Source organism: Leptonychotes weddellii, chromosome 5, assembly GCF_054177405.1.
Source record: "Leptonychotes weddellii isolate Sample4059 chromosome 5, ASM5417740v2, whole genome shotgun sequence".
Lineage (NCBI taxonomy): Eukaryota > Metazoa > Chordata > Mammalia > Carnivora > Phocidae > Leptonychotes > Leptonychotes weddellii.
The window spans coordinates 68,422,515-68,443,559 of NC_138373.1; the positions used below are offsets into that span (position 1 = coordinate 68,422,515).

Consider the following 21,045-nt stretch of genomic DNA (forward strand, 5'->3'; position numbering starts at 1 on the left):
CTTTCAGCTAATTCCAGTGGATTCAGATCTCTGGGATAGCATAAAAAATTCTAGCTGCTAAAGAAAAAAATACAAAGTGTTCCTCAATTTTTCAAACACTATCTAATCAGGAATCAGCCTCACTTGTTTCTGTAAAAAAAAAAAGTGGGGTAAACTCTAATCTGTTATATAAAAAACTAAAAGGAATTTCACCCTAACTGCTTTAATTCTGTTTTTCCCAGACAGAATGTTCAAACCTTGCAATCCAATGGCTAACAGAATCAGTGACAAAGTCAAATTACACAAACAAAGTAATTAAAAATCCCCATTATTTCTAACTTGGTTGTTATGAGGCTGGATTCAGCCAGATTTTATTGGTATGAACCATTAGTTTACAGGAATTTGAACATACTTTATGATCCCATTGGAAACAAACCTCTTCAAACTCTCTACCAAATCTAGCTAGTTCTATCAAAGGAAATTAGTTTACCTCATGATTCCCCAAGGCTCATTACTCTCTGGATACATGAAAGCTTGTGTGTGGCTCCAACCTCAAGTGCACTATCCTTCATATAAAAAAATTGATGCCATTGCTTATTGTAGTTTCTATTCTTTTAACAGCAGACAAAAATTGTGCTAACGACATTACTACTCTTATTTGGATTTTCTCATTACCAATGGCAGATTTTCAAGATAACTGAAGCTTTTCTCCTTTAAACATGGATCATGAACCCTCTATACTGGGCTCAAACCTGTAATACCAGTCTTATGCTGTCTGTGTACCTTAATTTTTTTTATGCTATTTTTTCCCCTTGAGGTCTAAAAAAAAGTTAAAAAAGCAAAAACAGCGGCACCTGGGTGGCTCAGTCAGTTAAGCATCTGACTTCAGCTCAGGTCATGATCCCAGGGTCCTGGGATCGAGCCCTGCATCGGACTCCCTGCTCAGGGGGGAGTCTGTCCTTCTCCCCCAGCTCATGCTCTCTCTGTCTGTCTCCCTTAAATAAATAAAAGCTTAAAAAAAAAAAAACCCAGCAAAAACAGGCAAAGAAAAAATTTTAAGGTTTGTATTAATGTCACGTTAAGATGCTTGATTTCTGACACCACCATCACCACCACTATTATTATTATTATTATTATTACTACTACTATTTCTCTTCCATGTCCTTGGGACAAAACGCTTAACCTCTGATTCTATTTTCTTATCTGTGAAATGAAGATATTATCTACTTACCAGGATAAAATTAAGATAGTATATGTAAAGCACTTTCCAAGGTTATTGGCAAGAAGCAAGATTATAAATGTTGGCGCATTCACTGTCCTCTAAAACTTGACTTTAAGTTCATTAAACACATTTTAATAACTGCAAATTACTGAATGTCACTGGATAAAGAATGGAAGAAGAGACAACTTATTACACTACTAAGCATATCATAATGATGTTAATGATAACAACAGCAATACCTACTAAGTACTGACTGATAACTATATACCAGGCATATATGTTCTACATGCATTTCTCATTTAATCCTCAAAAACCCCTTAGGTTCAGAGAAGTTAAATAACTTGCCCAAGGTACCACAGCTAGGAAATGACATTGCTGGGATTTAAACTTAAGCAGACCCAACTCCAGAGCCCAGTTTCTCCACAGCAACGGAAAATTGGCTTTTACTCTCTGCAGTTCTGTATTCATTTCACAAAAACTGAGTGCCTGTGACTTGTCAACCTCTAAACACTAGGAATAGAGCAAAGAACAAGTCAAATAAAACCCCCAACCCATAGAATTTGTATTCTAATTGGGGCTTTAGATGAATGCTGTAAGGCTGCGATAAAAGCCATGAGGAAAAGAATAGAAGGAATAGCAGTAAAGTGTGTGCACACTGAAAAATATTTTAGAGAGGGTGGGCAGGGAAAGCCTCTCTGAGCAAGGAACATTTCAAGTACAGGCCTGAATAAACTGCGTGTACAATGACATATAACAATTTATTATCAGTGCACTGTAGAACGTAATTGTTAAACCACAGTCTACATTTACCCCCTCTACATCAGCACTTACACAGACAGGTTTAAATAACCTTAGGTCACAGATTGATACTGTAATTGACAGTTATGGATTCGGTATAGTATTTTGGTATGAGCACAGGATCTGGAATCAGATAATAACAGAAATAACATGAATGCTCTGTTATCTTCTAGATATGTAATCTTGGGTTAGCCTTCCTGGGCTTGAGACCTTTATTTACAAAATGCTGGTAAGAGTAGCAATTACTCACTTCCCACTCTAGGCTGTTGGGAGAATTAAATTATGTAATGTATGCAAAGTGTTTAATGCAATGTCTGGCACAAAGAATGTATATTTATTAATATTTACATTGCTATTACTCACTATTTGTATGACAGTGCACCACTGCAGGGTCAGACACGTAGTAGTGAACTGACCTACAGAGGAAAAAAGAAACCTGTCTTTGAAGGGCTCAGTTCTAATGGGGGGACAATAGTTAATATCAATATATTAATTATTATATTAATAAAACAGAGGTAGCATATGATGGGAACATAGAAGAGGGAATGATACTGTCATGACTTTCTTCCAAGAATCCTAAAATATTTCCGGTAAAAAGTGCCAGGGGGCTGAATTTTCTGATAATTATTTCATATAAAATTTGTCTCACCACCTCTGTGACAGGGGGCCAATAAAGTTCTCAACTTAAACATACTTTTTCAGGAATACTGTCATTTGACCCTCTGAAGGAGATCAAATCCCCTACTTCTTTATGTCTATAAAATCCATCTACTTTAGTGCAATTACTACTTCAATGTTTACTGATTACTAATAGGGTATACATGGTAGATCTGGGATGAAAACCAGAAATATGGAGTGGTAAGGGCACAGGCTGGTGCTGGTGGTGGTAAGGGAATGGCAGGGTGAGGAGAATTTGCATTAGGGAGCCCTATGATCTCTCAACAGATAACCAAGCATGCTTCCTTAATAAATGTGCAATAGTTAGGCACTGATACTAACATTTACTTTAATAAAATTAGTTAGATTAATATCCAAGGCAGACTCAAGGTGTATTTCATCACAACAGTCATCACTAACTGCTTAATTATATATCATTATATAATCTAGGGATTTACTTTAATCCCCCATGTTTATCTTAGCACCCAAAACATGAGAAAAACTTTAGAAAACTAAAAAAGGACACAGCCATTTTTATTCTTCATTGGAAGCCAGAAGATGGGGATGGAGGTTGGTGAGATCAAGACATTTCCCAGGTAAGAAATTTAATGATTGACAGAACAGAATAAGGGACTATAGATAATACAGAACTAAATTTTCACAGCTAGAGGAAAAATAAAGCACAAGTGAATGCCTGCAGTATGCTTAGAAACCAAGGATTCTTTTTTTTTTTTTGAGAGTGAGAGAGAGAGCGCACGTGTGCGTGCTAGAGTGGGAGATGGGAAGAGGGAAAGAGAGAGACAGAATCTTAAGTGGGCTCCATCCTAGGGCTCAATTCCATGACCCTGAAATCATGACCTGAGCCAAAATGAGGAGTCACATGCTTAACCAACTGAGCCACGCAGGAGCCCCTAGAAACTAAGGATTCTAACATAGTTCCAACTGACTTAAAGAACTCCTCAAGCTTTTTACTCCATCTTTTCTACAGCTTGACTTATTATTTTGCTTTTTAAAAAAAGCAATTCCTAAATAAGTCAGAAAAAATGCAATTAAATAGGGCAAAATTTCTAAATCAGTCTGGTTACTTAGAATGCTAGTAAAAAAGTTTCATGAATGATGGAATAGTACTTTTCAATTAATGTCTTGGTATTATATTATTTAGTCTATGGTACACAGAACTAGAAAGGACCTCAGGTGATCACTATTCTCACTCACACTTCTCAAACTTTTTTTTTTTTTTAAAGATTTATTTATTTATTTGAGAGAGCGAGAATGAGAGAGAGAGCACATGAGAGGGGGGAGGGTCAGAGGGAGAAGCAGGCTCCTCGCAGAGCAGGGAGCCCGATGCGGGACTCGATCCTGGGACTCCGGGATCATGACCTGAGCCGAAGGCAGTCACTGAACCAACTGAGCCACCCAGGCGCCCCACACTTCTCAAACTTTAATGTACACATGAATCATCTTTGGATATTGTAAAATGCAGGTTTTGATTGATCTGTCTGGGATGGGGTCGAAATTTTACATTTTCAACAAGTGCCCTAGCATACCAATTCTGCTGATCTGGGAACTACACTTTGCATAGCAAAGATCTAATTAGAGACTCTCAACATGTAGTATTCAAAACTCTATCAGGGGACCTACAAGGTACTTCTTTTCCAATGACATATCTGCGTGAGGTCAGATTTTCTTTATACATTTCAACCAAATAAAAAATATTGCAACTGATTTCATACAGAAGCAGATACGAGAACTCAATGGTCTTTTTTCTGACCAGACATTAAAGAGAGCTGCGAAAATATAAAAATGCTGCTCTTTTCACTAAATCTTTAAAATTAGTTTTGGAAAAAATAGTATTTTGCAAAAATGTTATTGAGGTCAACATATATTGGGCTTATTATATTATTAATTGATACATTATAAAATCTAGTGATAATTTCTAATATGGTAAAATAGGTATAACACAAATAAACAAAAGCTCTTTGAGGTCCTCAATAATTTTTATGAGTATAAAAGGTGCCTGATAAAAAGACTTTGACAGCCACTGAACTAAATCATTCAAGTCTGGCAGCTGCTATGTTAATCTCAAAGATCTTAATGGATGAATCTTAAACCTCTACCAGGCCTTTCCAATGTTGTATAATCTAACCAAGTTCTTTATCGTCAATTATGATTTTTCTTCCTTTTTATTTAGTCTCCTCTAGGTCAAGAAAACAATTGCTGAGCATATGCATATTAAGTCCCTTCTTCCAATTATGCATATTAAGTCCCTTCACTCAAGAAATCTAAAGGAATGGTTATCCTTGCTTCTCGAAAGTTTGCATTACGCCACTTTGCTTTTATGAAAGATCTACATTAGTACCTGTTTTCACTAACCAAAAGAAAACCAAAGAGGGCTTTTGCTTTTATGAAAAAGGGCAAAAAGTGAAAACAGGATTCAGGGCTTGTTTTACAATGAGCCAGTACAGACACAGTACATACCCTGAGCAGCAAGAATGGCAATGCCAAACTCCTTCCCCTGGGAGCTACATCCAGCATCCAAATTACATAGCTTTGAATTGTGCCTATGAACACCTGTGCTTTATCTTGACTTATTTTAAGCAACTATTAGCAAGATATGTCCTAAGGTATTAGAAAAGTCTGAGAGTGGTTATTTTTGGGGTTTGCGAGTACTCAAAATATTTTGATATAAATATAAGTTAATTATTCCTTCACTTTATGCCTTTTTCAACTTATAAAAGATTTCACAGGAATGCTCTGCTTGTGGATAGCGAAGGAAACCTATAGCTCTAAAAACTGAAAATGATGGGTCTCAATGAGAAGGACTCATGAATCAGGAATTGTCCTGAAACATTTGAAGTATTTTTTTTTTTAAAGATTTTATTCATTTATTTGAGAGAGAGAGAGTGTAAGAGAGCACAAATGGTAGAGAGGGAGAAGCAGGCTGCCCATGGAGTAGGGAGCCCGATGCGGGGCTTGATCCTAGGACCCTGGGATCATGACCTTAGCCAAAGGCAGCTGCCCAACTTACTGAGCCACCCAGGGACTTTGAAACATTTGAGGTATTAACAAGTGAAATTATGATCTTATATGAAATCTCAGAGAAGGAAGTGTGAGTGATCATAAGGTAAAAATTATGGTGAAACACTTCAACAAAATACAGACCTAGCCTCATAATGGAAAGAGTTACTTATAAAATAGTTGTTTAGAAATTACAACAATGAGGGGCGCTTGGATGGCACAGTCGGTTAGCGTCCAACTCTTGGGTTTCAGCTCAGGTCATGATCTGATGGTCCTGGAATGAGCCCTGCATTGGGCTCCACACTCAGCACGGAGTCTGCCTGAGATTGTCTCTCCCTCTGCCTCTGCCCCTCCTGCTTGTGCTCTCTCTCTAAAATAAATAATCTTAAAAAGAAATTACAAGTATGAGATTTGAGAATCGATGGAAAAGTATGTGTATAGGTGACTTTCTTGAATATACTTCATATCCTGGAAGTTTGACTTTTTCTAACTATTAAAGTCACTGTTTCCAGCTCTATTTGTACCAAATAGTTTTACTCATCCTATAAAATGTATTGCTTTTATATGTGTATCAGTTTCTACTTGCTACGATTCAATATCATTTTAGGATAATTTTGTTAATACTTCACAGGTGGCCTTAAGTTTCATTCCTCTTTTGCAAGGTAAATTCAAACTTCCAAACTTACATAGTGTCTAACTGACTATATTTGGGATTCCTTTAATCAAAAATCATTTATTCTTCAAAATATTACTAAGTGCCTACAATGTTCCATATGCTATGCTATCAATATAATATTGTATAAACAAAGACTTGGTAAATCAGGCTCTGGGACAGTATCTTTTAAGACATTATATACTTCATCCTTTCTGTTCCCAGTCCCTCTCCAGAAGGGAGGGTGGCTATCAGTTCAAACAGTTTAACAATGAGAAAAGGAGGAAGAAATAAAATTTGTTGAACGTAACAAATGTGGTATAGCCATACAATGGAATATTATTCAGCCATAAAAAAGAATGAAATGCTGATACATGCTACAACATGGATAAACCTTGAAAACATTATGCTAAGTCAAAGCGTAATACAAAAGGCATAACAGAAAAACAAAGTATAACACAAAAGGTCATATATCATATGATTCCATTTGTAAGAAATGTCCACAACAGGCAAATCAAATCCAGAGGACATAAAGTAGATTAGTGGTTGACAGGGGCTCAGTGGAAGGGGGAATGGAGAGTGACTGCCAATGGGTATCAGATTTCTTTTTGGGGCTGATGGAAAGGTTCAATATATTAAAACACTGAATTGTACACCTTAAAGTATTTAAATGATAAATTTTATGGTATGTGAATTTTATCTTTAAAAAATGGTGAAAAACTGAAAACAGGGTAGATACTATACTAAGAATATGGAAAAGTGATACTGGTCTTTCTCAGTTCTATTAAATTAACGTGAAAAACTCAATGATTTAAGAAGGGGATTTTGAGCTTGAGTCTGTATCTACAAATAAAGATACATTTGTTTATTAGTATAGTGTCTCAAATGCCTTTTCTTAAAAATCAAATTTTTTTTTTTATTTTATCAAGTAATTACTTATAAATTTTTATCTGATCTGATGGCAGTGCTGTGCTATCTGAAGCCAAAGAACTCTGAAACACTGGTTTTAGTCCTCAGCCTCTAGTGAGCAACTTTTGAATCAAGTGTGGCTACGGGGTGCCTGGGTGGCTCAGTCACTGGGCGTCTGCCTTCAGCTCGAGTCGTGGTCCCGGGGTCCTGGGATCGAGCCCCACATCGGGCTCTCTGCTCGGCGGGAAGCCTGCTTCTCCCTCTCCCACTCCCCCTGCTTTTGTTCCCTCTCTCGCCATTTCTCTCTCTGTGTCAAATAAATAAATAAATCTTAAAAAAATAAAAATATAAAAAAAAAACCCTAACAGTATTTGGCTATGTTTTCCACCTACTCATCCTACAGTCATTATTTTTAATCAGCTAATCATATTTGTTGGACTAGATATAGAACAAGCATAAAATTTAATATCAGTCACCTATACAACTTGCATTTAAAAAAACTGTTACTACCATATAATTTATAACTTGATTTCTGTAAATAGCAGTTATTTTTATACTTCATTTTACATAAAGAAACCTAAAATTCCATGATCCTTTGAGACATTTTCAATACCAACCTTGATTTAGAAAAATAATAAGTGAATTTGCAAGATTAATCAGAGACACTTATCACTAAATAACAGAGACAGCCCAGTCAATACCTATTCAGTGTCTCTAACAACGGCCTACAAAACAGCAGAGCCACTGTCTGCTGGTACATAACAAAATTTACCCCCATTTCAAAATAGAAATATTATAAGACCAACAAAGGAGGCTGGTATGGCTGAGAGTGCTTAAATATATGGCTATCTAATGTGTATTTCATCTATCCAGTCTGTTTGATATAAAAAAACATTCAGGGACGCCTGGGTGGCTCAGTTGGTTAAGCGTCTGCCTTCGGCTCTGGTCATGATCTCAGGGTCCTGGGATCGAGTCCTGCATCGGGCTCCTTGCTCAGCGGGGAGCCTGCTTCTCCTTCTGCCTGCTGCCCCCCCTGTTGTTTACTCTGACAAATACATAAAATATTAAAAAAAAATTTAGTATTGTTGTCAAGTAAATAAGATATTGGTTCATAAACCTTTGTGTTTCAAGTCCAGAATGATCACCTCAAGCAGTAAAATTGGGTTTAAGAGGTTATTTCTAAGACCAATACCAGTAATAAGTATGGCCACTGAAAAAATGCTTTTATGTTAAAACCTCTTATGTTTTCATCACAGAATTAAAGTGAAATTTCTCTTCTGACAGAGAGAAAAGAGTGCCCACAAATTTTCAGAGCTAATAATTTAAGTAGCTACTTGATTGCACTGAGATTCTCACATCTACTGTAAGTACAGAGGTGAACAGCATTCTAATAGAGGAACATTATCACCACTTTTACAGATTAGTAATTACTTACAGAACTCTTCAGTGGAGAATTTTTTTAAGAAGTTCTGGTGACATGTGTTTAGAATAGCAGTCAACAACTTTTTCTGTTAAGAGCCCAAATAGTACATATTTTAAGCTTTTGGAACCACACAGTCTGTTCCAGTTACTCACTGTGCCATTGTAATGTGTGAAAACAAAGATAATACAGAACAAATCAGTGTGGCTGTGCTTTATTACTTTAGTTATGGACACTGAAGTGCTCACATGACATGAAATATTTTTCTTTTGATTTTTTCCCCCAATCACTTAAAATGTAGAAACCATTCTTAGTCATGGGTTGTACCAAAATGGCCAGCCTGATCTGGCCCACAGGTCATAGTTCACTAATCCCTGGTTTAGAGTATGATAGAATGAAGAAAAGTAATAGATTGTAAGTTAGTAAATAAAATACACAAACCATTCCATATGCAAATTTATAATTTTATAGTCTTAAAGTTGTACATTTAACCTTATAATCAAGTTTAATGATCAAGATCCATCTTCTTAATAGGATATGTATTTACAATGGGTATTTATTCTGTATTATTTATTTTCATAAATGGCAAGTGAAAAATAACTTAGCTTAATTGAATTCTAATTTATAAAGAAAATAAACCTCTCATCCTTTCACTCTGGCTATCTCTACTACAAATCCTTATTTCAGTCTATCAGTCATTCCTTTGGATTATTCCCACAGCCTCTTAACTGAGTTTTCAGCTTTTAGTCCTTCATAAATCCATTCTCCACTCTGGAACCAGAATTATTTATTTATTTATTTATTTATTTATTTATTTATTAAAAGATTTTATTTATTTATTTGACAGAGGGAACACAAGCAGGGGGAGTGGGAGAGGGAGAAGCAGGCTTCCCACTGAGCAGGGAGCCCGATGCGGGGCTCGATCCCAGGACCCTGGGATCATGACCTGAGCTGAAGGCAGACTAAGCCACCCAGGCGCCCCCAGAATAATTTTTCTAAAAATTTAAAATTTAAGTTTGATCTTATGACACCTACCACCCAGTCTTAAAGTACTGCAATAGTTCCCCCAATGCTCGAGTATAGTTTAAGCTTTCCTTTCCTCTCTTATCCTGTTTCTTTCTTTTCCCACTTCCAAATTCTACAGACATACAAATAATAGATTTCTCACATGCAACACTATTAACTTAGTCTCTCCCTATTTAACATCATTTTCCCAACCTGTTCAAACTCAATTAGGCACCACTCTTTAATGCTTCCATTAAGTAGCTATCCCAAGAATAACTGGTTTTATACCATATGGTAACTATCTGGCTTGTCTTTTCTCCCTCACCTAATAAGTTCTTAAAAGACAAGGATTTGGGTTTTACTTAACAAGAATATTTAATACCTAGTATCTAGAAAAAAATCTGGAACAGAGTAGACTTAAATATTTGTTGGATGAACCCATGCACTATTGAACTATTACGGGTTGAATTGTTGCCCTCCCAAAAGATATGTTAAAATTCTAACCCTCAGTATCTCAGAATCTGACCTTATTTGAAAACAGGATCATTGCAATTATAATCAGTTAAGGTGAGGTCATCCTGGATCACCACCACGTGAGATAGACACAGAAGTGCTGCAGATGCAAGCCAAGAAATGCCAAGGATTGCTAGCAAACCATCAGAAAAGGTAAGAGGCAACCAAAATTTTTCCCCTCCGTATGACCTCGCTATAACCTTGATTTTGGACTTCTGGCCTCAGAATTGTGAGACAATAAATTTCTGCTGGTTTAAATCACCCAGTTTGTGGCTCTTTGTTATAACAGCCCCTGAAAACTATGCCCAAATACTTGGTGAACCAATTTACACTTTAGGTGTATACATTTCCTCTGTCTCCCTATACCCCAAACCTCAACTCTTCCTTGAAAGTTAGGTTAAAAAAATTAATCATTATGTGTGGACGTAGTAAGGTAGCTTAATGTAATAGGATATAATAGAATAGATGATTAAATTCACATATTTGGATTCAAACAAGGATTTGTACAGGACTTATCGAAACAACTGGGTGGTTCAGATTTGTTTTAATTCAGTATTTTAATTTGTCAACTATTCTGTCATTTCTAGCAGAATCAGGAGAGTTAATGAAAGGAAATAAAATCCAAGGCAACTTTAAAAAAACAGCAAATTACCCTTAGGAAAAGTAAAAAAAAAATAAAAGTAATTCACTTATAAAATTTTACTTATTATTCCTGTAGTTAATTTTTAAAAACAAACTCTCATTGGTTATTTCAGTGAAAAAGTTGAGAATTACGTGTTTATCTTCTCTTACACAGACTGTATAATTACCACGGGAGAGGAATCTGACATATCAAGAGATAGGTCTCTTTTTTCTCTAGAAAATTCCTAGAAGCCAACCATTACTCAGTCTTTTGTTTTTTCAACTTTATCCCTAAATTCTGTTCATTAAACTAAGAGTCAGCCTTTTTTCCCCCAATTCTTTCTCACAAGTAAAGCGTATACCCACACTTGCCAAGCCTTATGTTTCTTTAAGAACTATATTTGCAGATTAAATTATCTTGTATATAGAAAATCTTAAGGAATCTACTATAAGCCATTAGAATAAATTCAGTAAGTTTATTAGATTCAAAATCAGTATGCAAACACCAACAGTATTTGTAATGAACAATCGAAAAGATGAAATAAAAAACTCAATTCCATTTATAATAGAATCCCCCCCAAAATACATTACTCAGGAATAAACTTAATAAAAAAAGTCCAAGATTTACACTCTGAAAACTACAAAACACCACTGAAAGAAATTACAAAAGATCTAAGTAAACGGAAAAATATCCCATGTTCTAAGATGGCAAACCTCCAAACTGATTTATGGATTCAATGCCATATGTACCAGGATTCCAGCTGAATTGCAAAAATTGACAAGCTGATTCTAAAACTTATACAGAGTTGCAAAGGACCAAGACGAGCCAAAACCTGAAGAATAAATAGGAAGACTCCAAACTTCCCAACTCAAAACTTACTACAAAGCAAGACATATAGATCATGGAACAGAACTGAGGGTTCAGGAATAAATTCATGTGCCTATGGTCAACTGATTTTCAGCAAGGGTGAAATCATTCAATGGAGAAATAATAGTCTTTTCAACAAATGGTACTGGGACAGTTGGATAGTTGTCACAAGCAAAGAATCAAGTTAAAATCCTTACCTCACACCACATACAAAAATTATCTCAAAATGAATCAAAGATCTAATTATAAGAACTAAAACTCATAGAAGAAAACACATAGGGGTAAATGTTCATGACTTGAGGTTTGGAAATGGATTCTTAGATATGACATCAAAAGCATGAGAAAAACTAAAGATAAAATATATAAACTCGGCCTCATCAAAATGAAAAACTTTTATGTCCTAAAGGGCACTAGTAATATAGTGACAGTAGTAAGAAAAGACAACTGGGGTGTCTGGGGTGGCTGAGTCAGTTAAGTGTCTGACTCTTGATTTCAGCTCAGGTCTTGATCTCAGGGTCGAGCGATTGAGCCCCGTGTCTGGCTCCGAACTGAGGGTGGAGATTTGAGATTTGAGATTCTCTGATTCTCTCTCTGCCCTTCCCCCTGGCTCTCTCTCTCAAAATAAATAAACAAATCTTAAAAAAAAAAAAAATACAACTGACAGAATGGGAGAAGACATTAGAAATCCTCTATCTCATAAAGGATTTCTATCTAGAATATATAAAGAACCCATAAAACTCAATAATAAAAAGACAAATAACCCAATTAAAAACCAAGCAAAGGATCTGAATAGGCATTTTTCCAAAGGAGAAAAGACAAAAAGTCAATAAGCTCTTATCATCATACTGTAATTACAACTGTTTGCTTACACACTTATCTTCTATATTGGAGCTAGTTTTCTGAAGACAGGGAATATATATGTTATTCATCTTTAATCACCTGTTGTCAGGTTCTGGACTTGGCATGTAGCAGGGATTCAGAAAATGTTGCGTGTATTTGCATTTGAGACTTATATTTGGGATAGTGCTAAAGATAAGGATAGAATTAAACAGAAATACTTTGTAGAGATAAGATTACAAATCTTAAAGAAGAATATAAAGCAATAAAAATAAACAGCAAGCACCTATATATAGTGCTTATTATATGCTAAGCACCATTTTAAATGCTTTAGATTAATTCAATTTTTGAACTCCTAAGTAAAATAATCAATTACAAATAAAATGCTATGATTCAGAACAGTTGAGAAGCTCAGAGAAGGCAAAAATCATTATGTAGTGAAGCCCATCAGATAAAATTTTGTGGGGGAAGTCTGTTAAATCCAGTATATAAAAACTGACTGGATAATAGAAGAGCACACATAGAAAGTAAAGAGCATGTACAAATGGAGAGGAAAAAAGGAAAGGATGTGGCATATATGCAAGATAATAAAGAGGACCGGCTTCACTAAAAAAAGGTGTTTAGATAAAGATGAGGAACAGCAAAGATTATAATAAGAATTTGAACATGCTTTCATAAGCAAACTGGTATCATGTAAGTTCCTTACACCAAAAAGAAATAGCAAGGAAATTCAACTAGTTCAAGTGAAGCAGAAAAACAAATTCATACTGTTAACTACTTCAGGATGACAGTGTAAGGTGTGAAGTAAGTAAGATGTGAAAGCAGAGTTCTGACAATGGGAATGAAGAAGGCCTATACCTAAGAGTTATTCTGAACCAAGAACCTGATAAATAGGATATGGTGAATAGAAAACAAGGAATCAAATGTACTTCTTGAGGTTTCAAGAATTCTAAATAAAACACAGGGAGGAACCATCCAGTGAATACCCCATCCTACCCCCAAAGAAAAAAGTGATAATGTAAATTATTAGGCATTGGGGGGAAGAATAGGCAATACTGAACTTTGGAATATAGATACAGAACTCTATCTAAGAAGCAAAGCAGATGAACTTTCTAAGGGCAAAATAGAATAGTGATTAGGATACTTATCACAGAATTATCTGAAGGCTAAACAAACTACATTTACTACATTTCTCCTGCCCTCACCCAGCCTGAGAAAAAGAAAGGAGGGGGCAACAGTTGTAAATTAAGAGACATAACAATAAAGTATCTTCTGTGGACCCTAACGGGGTCCACAAAACACCTACTGTAAACAGACATCTCTGAAACATCGGGGGAAATATCTTAATAGATTAGGATATTTAGATGATCCAGAAATTACTGTTATGCTTTGAACTCTGTGGTACTTATAAATGATTTAATAAATTCATAAATCAATTTTAAACTATTTAGGGAAAGATCTGTGAACAAAGCAACTTGAGTTAATAGCATTATTTTTAACTCAGAAATTTGTTTTATGGTTGGAGGGAATGAGAACCTAGATGAATAAGTTAGGGTTTGAATAGTAATAATGAGAGTATTTTTAAACATAATATATCTCAAAATAAAGTTTTAAATGTATGCAAGGAGAATCCAGAATATACTGGTACTTCTTTGATCTTTATTTTTGCTCTCACTGAATCAGAAGCAATAAAATCCCTCAACTCCCTCTTCCCCCAACAACTGAGTGTGCTTTCTATTGTTCTCTTTTGCATGGTTCGATGATATCCAGCTTGGCATTCCTTTTTTGGTGTGACTTAAGCTCACTAATCATGCTAAGACTTACACTGGTCACTCGACGGTAGATCTGAGCAGCATTTTGGCATTCTGAGTAAGGGTATTCAGATGTGGCCATCTCAAGCATGCACATCCCAAAAGCATAAACGTCAACAGATTCATCGTATTTTTCCTCATACATCTCGGGGGCCATGAACTCTGGGGTACCTTAAATTAAAAGAACAATTCAGACTCAATGTGAGCAGAGGCTACAGATAGTACTCACCTGGGGAAGAAGCAGAGGGGTTGATCTGTGAGATAGAAGGAAGTGGAAGGGGGGAAGAGAAGAGAGAAGAGTGGTGGGGGCAGGGAAGAGGAAGAAAATCTTAGTCTCTTTGCTGCATGGCCTTCATAAAAGAAACTAGAACAGGGTCAAGTGTCTATTTACTGTTTCAAACGGATTACTGTTATACAATGTCAAAATGGAGACTTGGATAAGAGAAAAACTGATATAATTCATAACGAAAACAAATGGAAGGAAAAGTAAGAGACTAGCAAGAAATAAAGAGGATATAATGGCATCTACCAATAAGACAAGGTGGGTTAAAAAAGATCAAAATACTTGTCTGCCCCCTACTGTATGGTAGCTGTAAGGTTAATATTTATAGCTAGTCTTTGGCCATTAACATTCCACCTGATCAGTTTCACTTTTAAGGAGGCCTTGCAGTGAAAAATCTAACATTCAATATGTTTTTTAAAAGAAAAAAATAAAGTGTAATTGTCTATAAAGGCCATTCACCAGAGCCCCTTTCTTCACCTACTTACCATACCACCTGCAGCCTGCAGTACACAATTAAGTCTACTGCAGATAACAAGAAAAATAGTGAAGGACATCTTAACAGATTTTACAGACAAAAAATAAATACACACAAATGGAGAACTCAAATACAGAGTGAGTTATAAGAATAGTGTGGTCCCACAGACCAGGTTTTCCAATGTTTCCAAAGAAATTAAGTCTGGATACCTCAAACTATAGGGCATTTCCAAGAATAGGCTTACATACTATGATTTAAACAAAAAAAGAGGGGGAAAACTCTCTTGGGTTAGAGATTTTTAAGGAGCCAAAGACAAAGAAATGTTTCCTTTTCCTGTAAGGAAGGCAAAAAGGAAATTCAGCTTTAAATAACTCTTTTCCAATTCTTCTTGTTAATCTATTTTAAGAAAATTTAAAAATAGCATTCCGAATCCAAGTCACATAATATTCTATGGAGGACACTATTTTATAAGAATGTACAAATTACTGGTGTTCTATGGTTTTCTTTTAATACATAAAATTCTAGCCCACTTAAAAATTAATGGTTTCCTTGCTGTCACCACCTTTGGGGGGAGAATAGAGTATTTGTAAAGATTTCAAGTTTTCAAAGTGTCATATCCTCTTCAGAGAGTGAAAGTTTATCAAAATAATAAGCATTAAATTATTTTTCCAGCTGCAACTCTCTAACATTTAGTTGAAAGTCTGAAAGGACAGCCTCGTTCTTTAGATCAGTGATTCTCAACAAGGGGGCAATTTTGTTACCCAGGGACATTTAGTCCAGAGACATTTTTGGTTGTAACAACTGTGGGGGAGCTGGAAAGGGGATGTGCTCCTGGCATCTAAATAATCTTATAATGCACAAGAAAGCCCTTACAAACAACAAAGAACTATCCAACCCCAAATGTCAAATAATATTGGGTTGAAAAGCTGTTTCAGATATATCTTCTGAAGAGTAGGAGTAAGAAAAGTTAAAACCAAGTTCTCAGAATAAACTCATTTTCACATTTTGAAACGAAGTCTTAACAGGTAGAAACTTTTGAATACATATATATCTAACACTTTCTGAGAAAGTAAACTACATATAAATTCAATTTCTTTTATAAGAAAGTAACTCTATTAAGTACATAATACTACACATCAACCGAATGACCCAATAAGATTGATAGTTACATAAGGTTTTGTCAACAAAGTTCACCTTACTTCTCTTCACGTAACTTTGTAACTTTACAAAACATTGTTAGTCTTCAGATGATTCTAGAAGCATATAGAGAACTCCACATCTCATAAGTAAAACTGATCACTTCTTGAGTTCAAGCTAGGAATTTTTGAAGGCTTATTTCACATAATAAAAGCTTTGACAGGGTCAGGTTTCTAAATAAAAGGATTATCAGAAAACCAGTTAGGATGCAAGGTACACCTGAAACATACCTATCACACTCTTGGCAAAAGAAGCCCGCTTCAGGGTTGCCAGACCTAGGTCTCCAATCTTGACTGAGCCTGTAGGACCAGTGATAAAGATGTTGTCACACTTAAGATCTCGGTGAATAATAGGTGGAGTTCGAGTATGAAGAAACTGAAGTCCTTTAAGGATCTGACGGCACCAGCTTCTTAGAACTTTGATCTTCATCACCTTAAACCTTTTCAGGTACCTAGAAAAGGCAAAGCACACCAAACAGGTTATCAATGATATGAGTTTACTGCTTTGAAGAATTCCATTAATTCTAGCATATCTGAGATGGGAATATCAAATTTACACTATTAAGATTCAGTAACCTTAAAAGTTAGTGATACTTTTAGCAAGGTTAAAGGGGAAAGGATAACAAGTGGTTGGTAAATGAATTCTAACAACAAAGCACAGAAAGTGAATTCCTCAAAACTGGGTAACTAATAAAATAACTTAGAAGAGATAAAAAATAAACAACAACAATAAAAAAATAAAAGTTAAGGGGTGGAATTTGACTTCTGGTAAATGGAGTAATTCTTACTGGACACAGAACTGTAGTAAAAAATATAAAAACAACTACTTCAAGACTCTTGAGAGCAATCAAAATTAGGCATAAATTGGAAGGGAGTTCACATGAGGGGAAAAAGAAAGCACTGCTTGAGCTTCCTATTTTCTAAATCTTTTCACAGTTGAGGGAAGGTGCCAGCCTGAACATGCAGATCAGCTCAATTCTAAACAGAAGCCTGTAGTCTTATTAGCTGAGAAATAGAAGACAGAGTTCAAGATGACCACAGCAGCTAGCACAGTGCTGTCCAAAAGAACTTTCTATAATGATAGTCTGTTCCATATAGTATTCACTAGACAAATATAAATTAAAATTTAAAATTCCATTTTTCAGCTGCACTAGCCACATTTTAAGTGTTCAACAGCCACATGTATCAAGTGGCTACCATTTTGGATAGTACAGATTATAAAATATTTCCATCAGCACAGAGTTCCAGTGGACAGCAGAGATGGAGAAAGTAAAAGAGGGAAATCCCAGGGGCGCCTGAGTGGCTCAGTCGGTTAAGCGTCTGCCTTCAGCTCAGGTCATGATCCCAGGGTTCTGGGATCAAGCCCTGCATCGGGCTCCCTGCTCAGCGGGAAGCCTGCTTCTCCCTCTCTCACTCCCTCTGCTTGTGTTCCCTCTCTCGCTGTGTGTCTCTCTGTCAAATAAATAAAAAAAATCTTTAAAAAAAAAAGGAGGGAAATCCCAGAAGGGTGGTATAGAAGGGAGCCCCAAATCCTGAATATTCATTCTGCCCAAATCTCTGGTTGACCTCTGAAATACGTATTTTGTGAAGCAGATTCCAAGCAGCCCAGCTAATGCTAAAAGAATGGAACAGAGATTTCTGATGCTACCCACTGCTGGAAAGATAAAGTTTGTGGATTGGCTTCAGACATCTGAAAATATTCAGAATTATGAAGATATAAAAAATTACATTTGCCTCTTAGTATCTTTAAAATACACATGCCTAACTAAAGAACAATTTATAACATTGTATTATAGGGTCTATAGAATACATAAATGTAACATATATAAAAATTATAGCACAAAGAACAAGTATCAGGGACAACTGAAACTTTATCTGTAGCAAGGTTCCTTTACATGAAACTGTACAATATCAACCCAAAGTTTATTGTGAAAAGTTAAAGATATAAACACAATCTCAAAAGCAATTGCTTTTTAAAAACAACAACAAAACAACACAAGAAGGTTTCAACTAAAAAGCTAATACAGGAACTAAAATGAAATTCTACTTCACTTGGATGAGGTAATTAAAACTAATGGTGAAAATTGGTTTTATGGTTTAAAAAAATATTGAAACATACTACCTCTGTAGGGTGAGGGAAGGGCTGCCTAGGAGCCATAAGGGCATTTACTAAGATAATAAAAATGTTCTATACCTTAATAGGATTTTGATTACATAAGTGAATATGCCTTTGTCAAAATTCATAGAATGATACCATTATGATTGATTACACTTTTCATCATATTTAAATATTACTGTAAGGAAAAACAAAGCATATAAATATTAGAACTTTAATGAAATCAGCACTTAAGTGTTTACGTGAAGCATACTGATGTCTACAACTTACACTGGAATAAATAAAATTAATAAAATCAAGTATATAAAATATAACAGATAACTATATATTAACCTTGTATCTTATAATTTCATTAAATTTATTTAGAAACATTGGAATTTTCTATGTGAACAATTACATAACCTGCGAACAAGAGCAGTGGTATTTCTTCCTTTCCAATCTTTATGCCTTTTACTAGTTTTCCCTGTGTTTACGCCTTATTGCAATGGGTGGCCCTCTGAAACAATAGTGAATATAAAGTGGTTAAAACAAGCATTCTTGCTTTGTTCCTAATCTCAGAGGCAATGGTTAAGTTTGACATATTAGTTATAGGCTGGAGGAAGTTCCCTACTATTCCTAGTTTGGCTAAGAGTTTTTAGCCATGAATAGATAGATATTGAATTGTCAAATACTTTTTGACAGATTTTGAAAATATGGCTTTTCTCCTTTATTCTGTTAATGCTGAATAACATTGATTTACTCAATGTTAAACCAACTTTGTGATCCTGGGATAAACCCTCTGGTATTGCTGTATTGTGATTGCTGGATCCAATCTGCTATTATTTTGTAAAGGATTTTTGCATCAATATTCATGAAGGACATTGTTCTTTAAAAATTTCTTTTTCCATAATATCTTAGGTTCTGGTATTAGTGTTATGCTGGCTTCATAAAATGAGTTAGACTCTAATTGTTCCACCTCTATTTTTTGAGAAAATTCAACACAATGGATTTTCCCATTTTTTAGTAAGATAAAATATACATAAAACTTACCATTTTAAAGTGATATTAATTAATTCATACTGTTATGAAATCATCACCACCAACTATCTCCAGAACTCTTTTCATCTTGAAAACTGAAACTTCATACCATTGAACAATAACTCCCCAAAACCAACCCCCCTTGGGTTCTGGCACCCACCACTCTACTTTCTGTTTCTATGAATCAACTACTCTAGGTATCTCATAGAAAGTGACATCAAGCAGTATTGGTATGTGACTTTTGTGACTGGCTTATTTCACGTTGCATAATGTCCTCAAGGTTCACTCATATTACAGCCCATGTTAGAATTTCCTTGCGATCCTTAAGGATGAAAACTATTCCACTGTGTGTGTAGACAGACAGACAGACACACACACACACACACACACACATTTTGCTTATCCATTCTTTCCTTGATGGACACTTGGGCTGCTTCTACCTTTTAGCTATTGTAAATAATGCAACTATAAATATGGGTATACAAATATCTCTTCAAGACCCTGCTTCCAATTCTTTTGGGTATGAGCCCATAAGTGGAAGTGTTCGGTCATATGGTAATTAAGTTGAGATATAATCGACATATAACATTATATTTGTCTCAGATGTACAATGTAATGATTCAAAATGATCTCTATATATTGCAAAATGATCACCACAATAAGTCTAGTTAATATGTATCAAAACACAGTTACAGGTTTTTTCTTCTTGTGATGAGAACTTTTAAGATCTACTCTTTGCAACTTTAAAACATGTAATACAGCATTATTAACTGTAGTCACCATGCTGTACATTACATCCCCAGGACTTACTTATTTTATAACTAAAAGTTTGTACCTTTTGACCACTGTCACCCATTACATACATTCCACCCCCGTGCCCCCAACTACAGCAATCACCAATCTGTTCTCTGTATTTATGAGTTCAGTTTTTTCTTGTTTTGGGTATTTTAAAATTTTTTTAGACGTCACATATAAGTGAGATCATACAGTATTTGTCTTTCTCTATCTGACTTATTTAACTTAGCATAATGCCTTCAAAGTCCATCCACATTGTTACAAATGGCAAAATTTCCTTCTTTTTATGGATGAACAATATTAATAACCCATCATACATATACACCACATCTTCTTTATCCATTCATGTTGTAAATAAAGCTGTAATGAACAGGTGGTACATATATTTTTTCAAATTACAGTACTTCTAATTTTAATTTTTTGAGGAACCTCCATATAGTTTCCCACAATGGCTGCACCAATTTACATGTCCACCAACAGCACACAAGGGTTCCTTTTTCTCCACATCCTTGCCAACACTTGTTTTCCTTGTCTTTTTGATAATAGCCATTCTGACAGATATGAGGTGGTATCTCATTGTGATTTTGACTTATGTTTCCATAATGACCTGTATTTATTGGCCATTAAATCTTTTTGGAGAAATGTCTATCCAGGTCCTTTGCCCGTTTCTAATAGGGTTTTTTAATGTTGTTGAATTTTGGGAGTTCTCTATATATTCCAGATATTAATCCCTTTTGAGTTATATGATTTGCAAGTATTTTCTCCCATTCTGTAAGTTGCTTTTTTACTCTATTAATAATATCTTTCAATGTACAGAAGTTTTTAATTTTTACAAAGTCCAATTTTAAACACA

General features: G+C 35.3%; 1 protein-coding gene across 14 annotated transcripts in view; it reads right to left on the reverse strand.

Annotated features, from left to right (window-relative positions):
* WNK1 (WNK lysine deficient protein kinase 1) overlaps positions 1–21,045 on the reverse strand; it is a 143,214-nt gene that overhangs the window by 57,448 nt on the left and 64,721 nt on the right. For all 14 annotated transcript variants that reach the window (XM_081820985.1, XM_081820984.1, XM_081820974.1 and 11 more), the window contains exons 3-4: positions 16,496–16,716; positions 14,324–14,481 (exon numbers count right to left, since the gene is read on the reverse strand). In XM_081820985.1, coding sequence (XP_081677111.1) covers positions 14,324–14,481; positions 16,496–16,716 — 379 coding nt within the window. The remainder of the gene's footprint in view (positions 1–14,323; positions 14,482–16,495; positions 16,717–21,045) is intronic.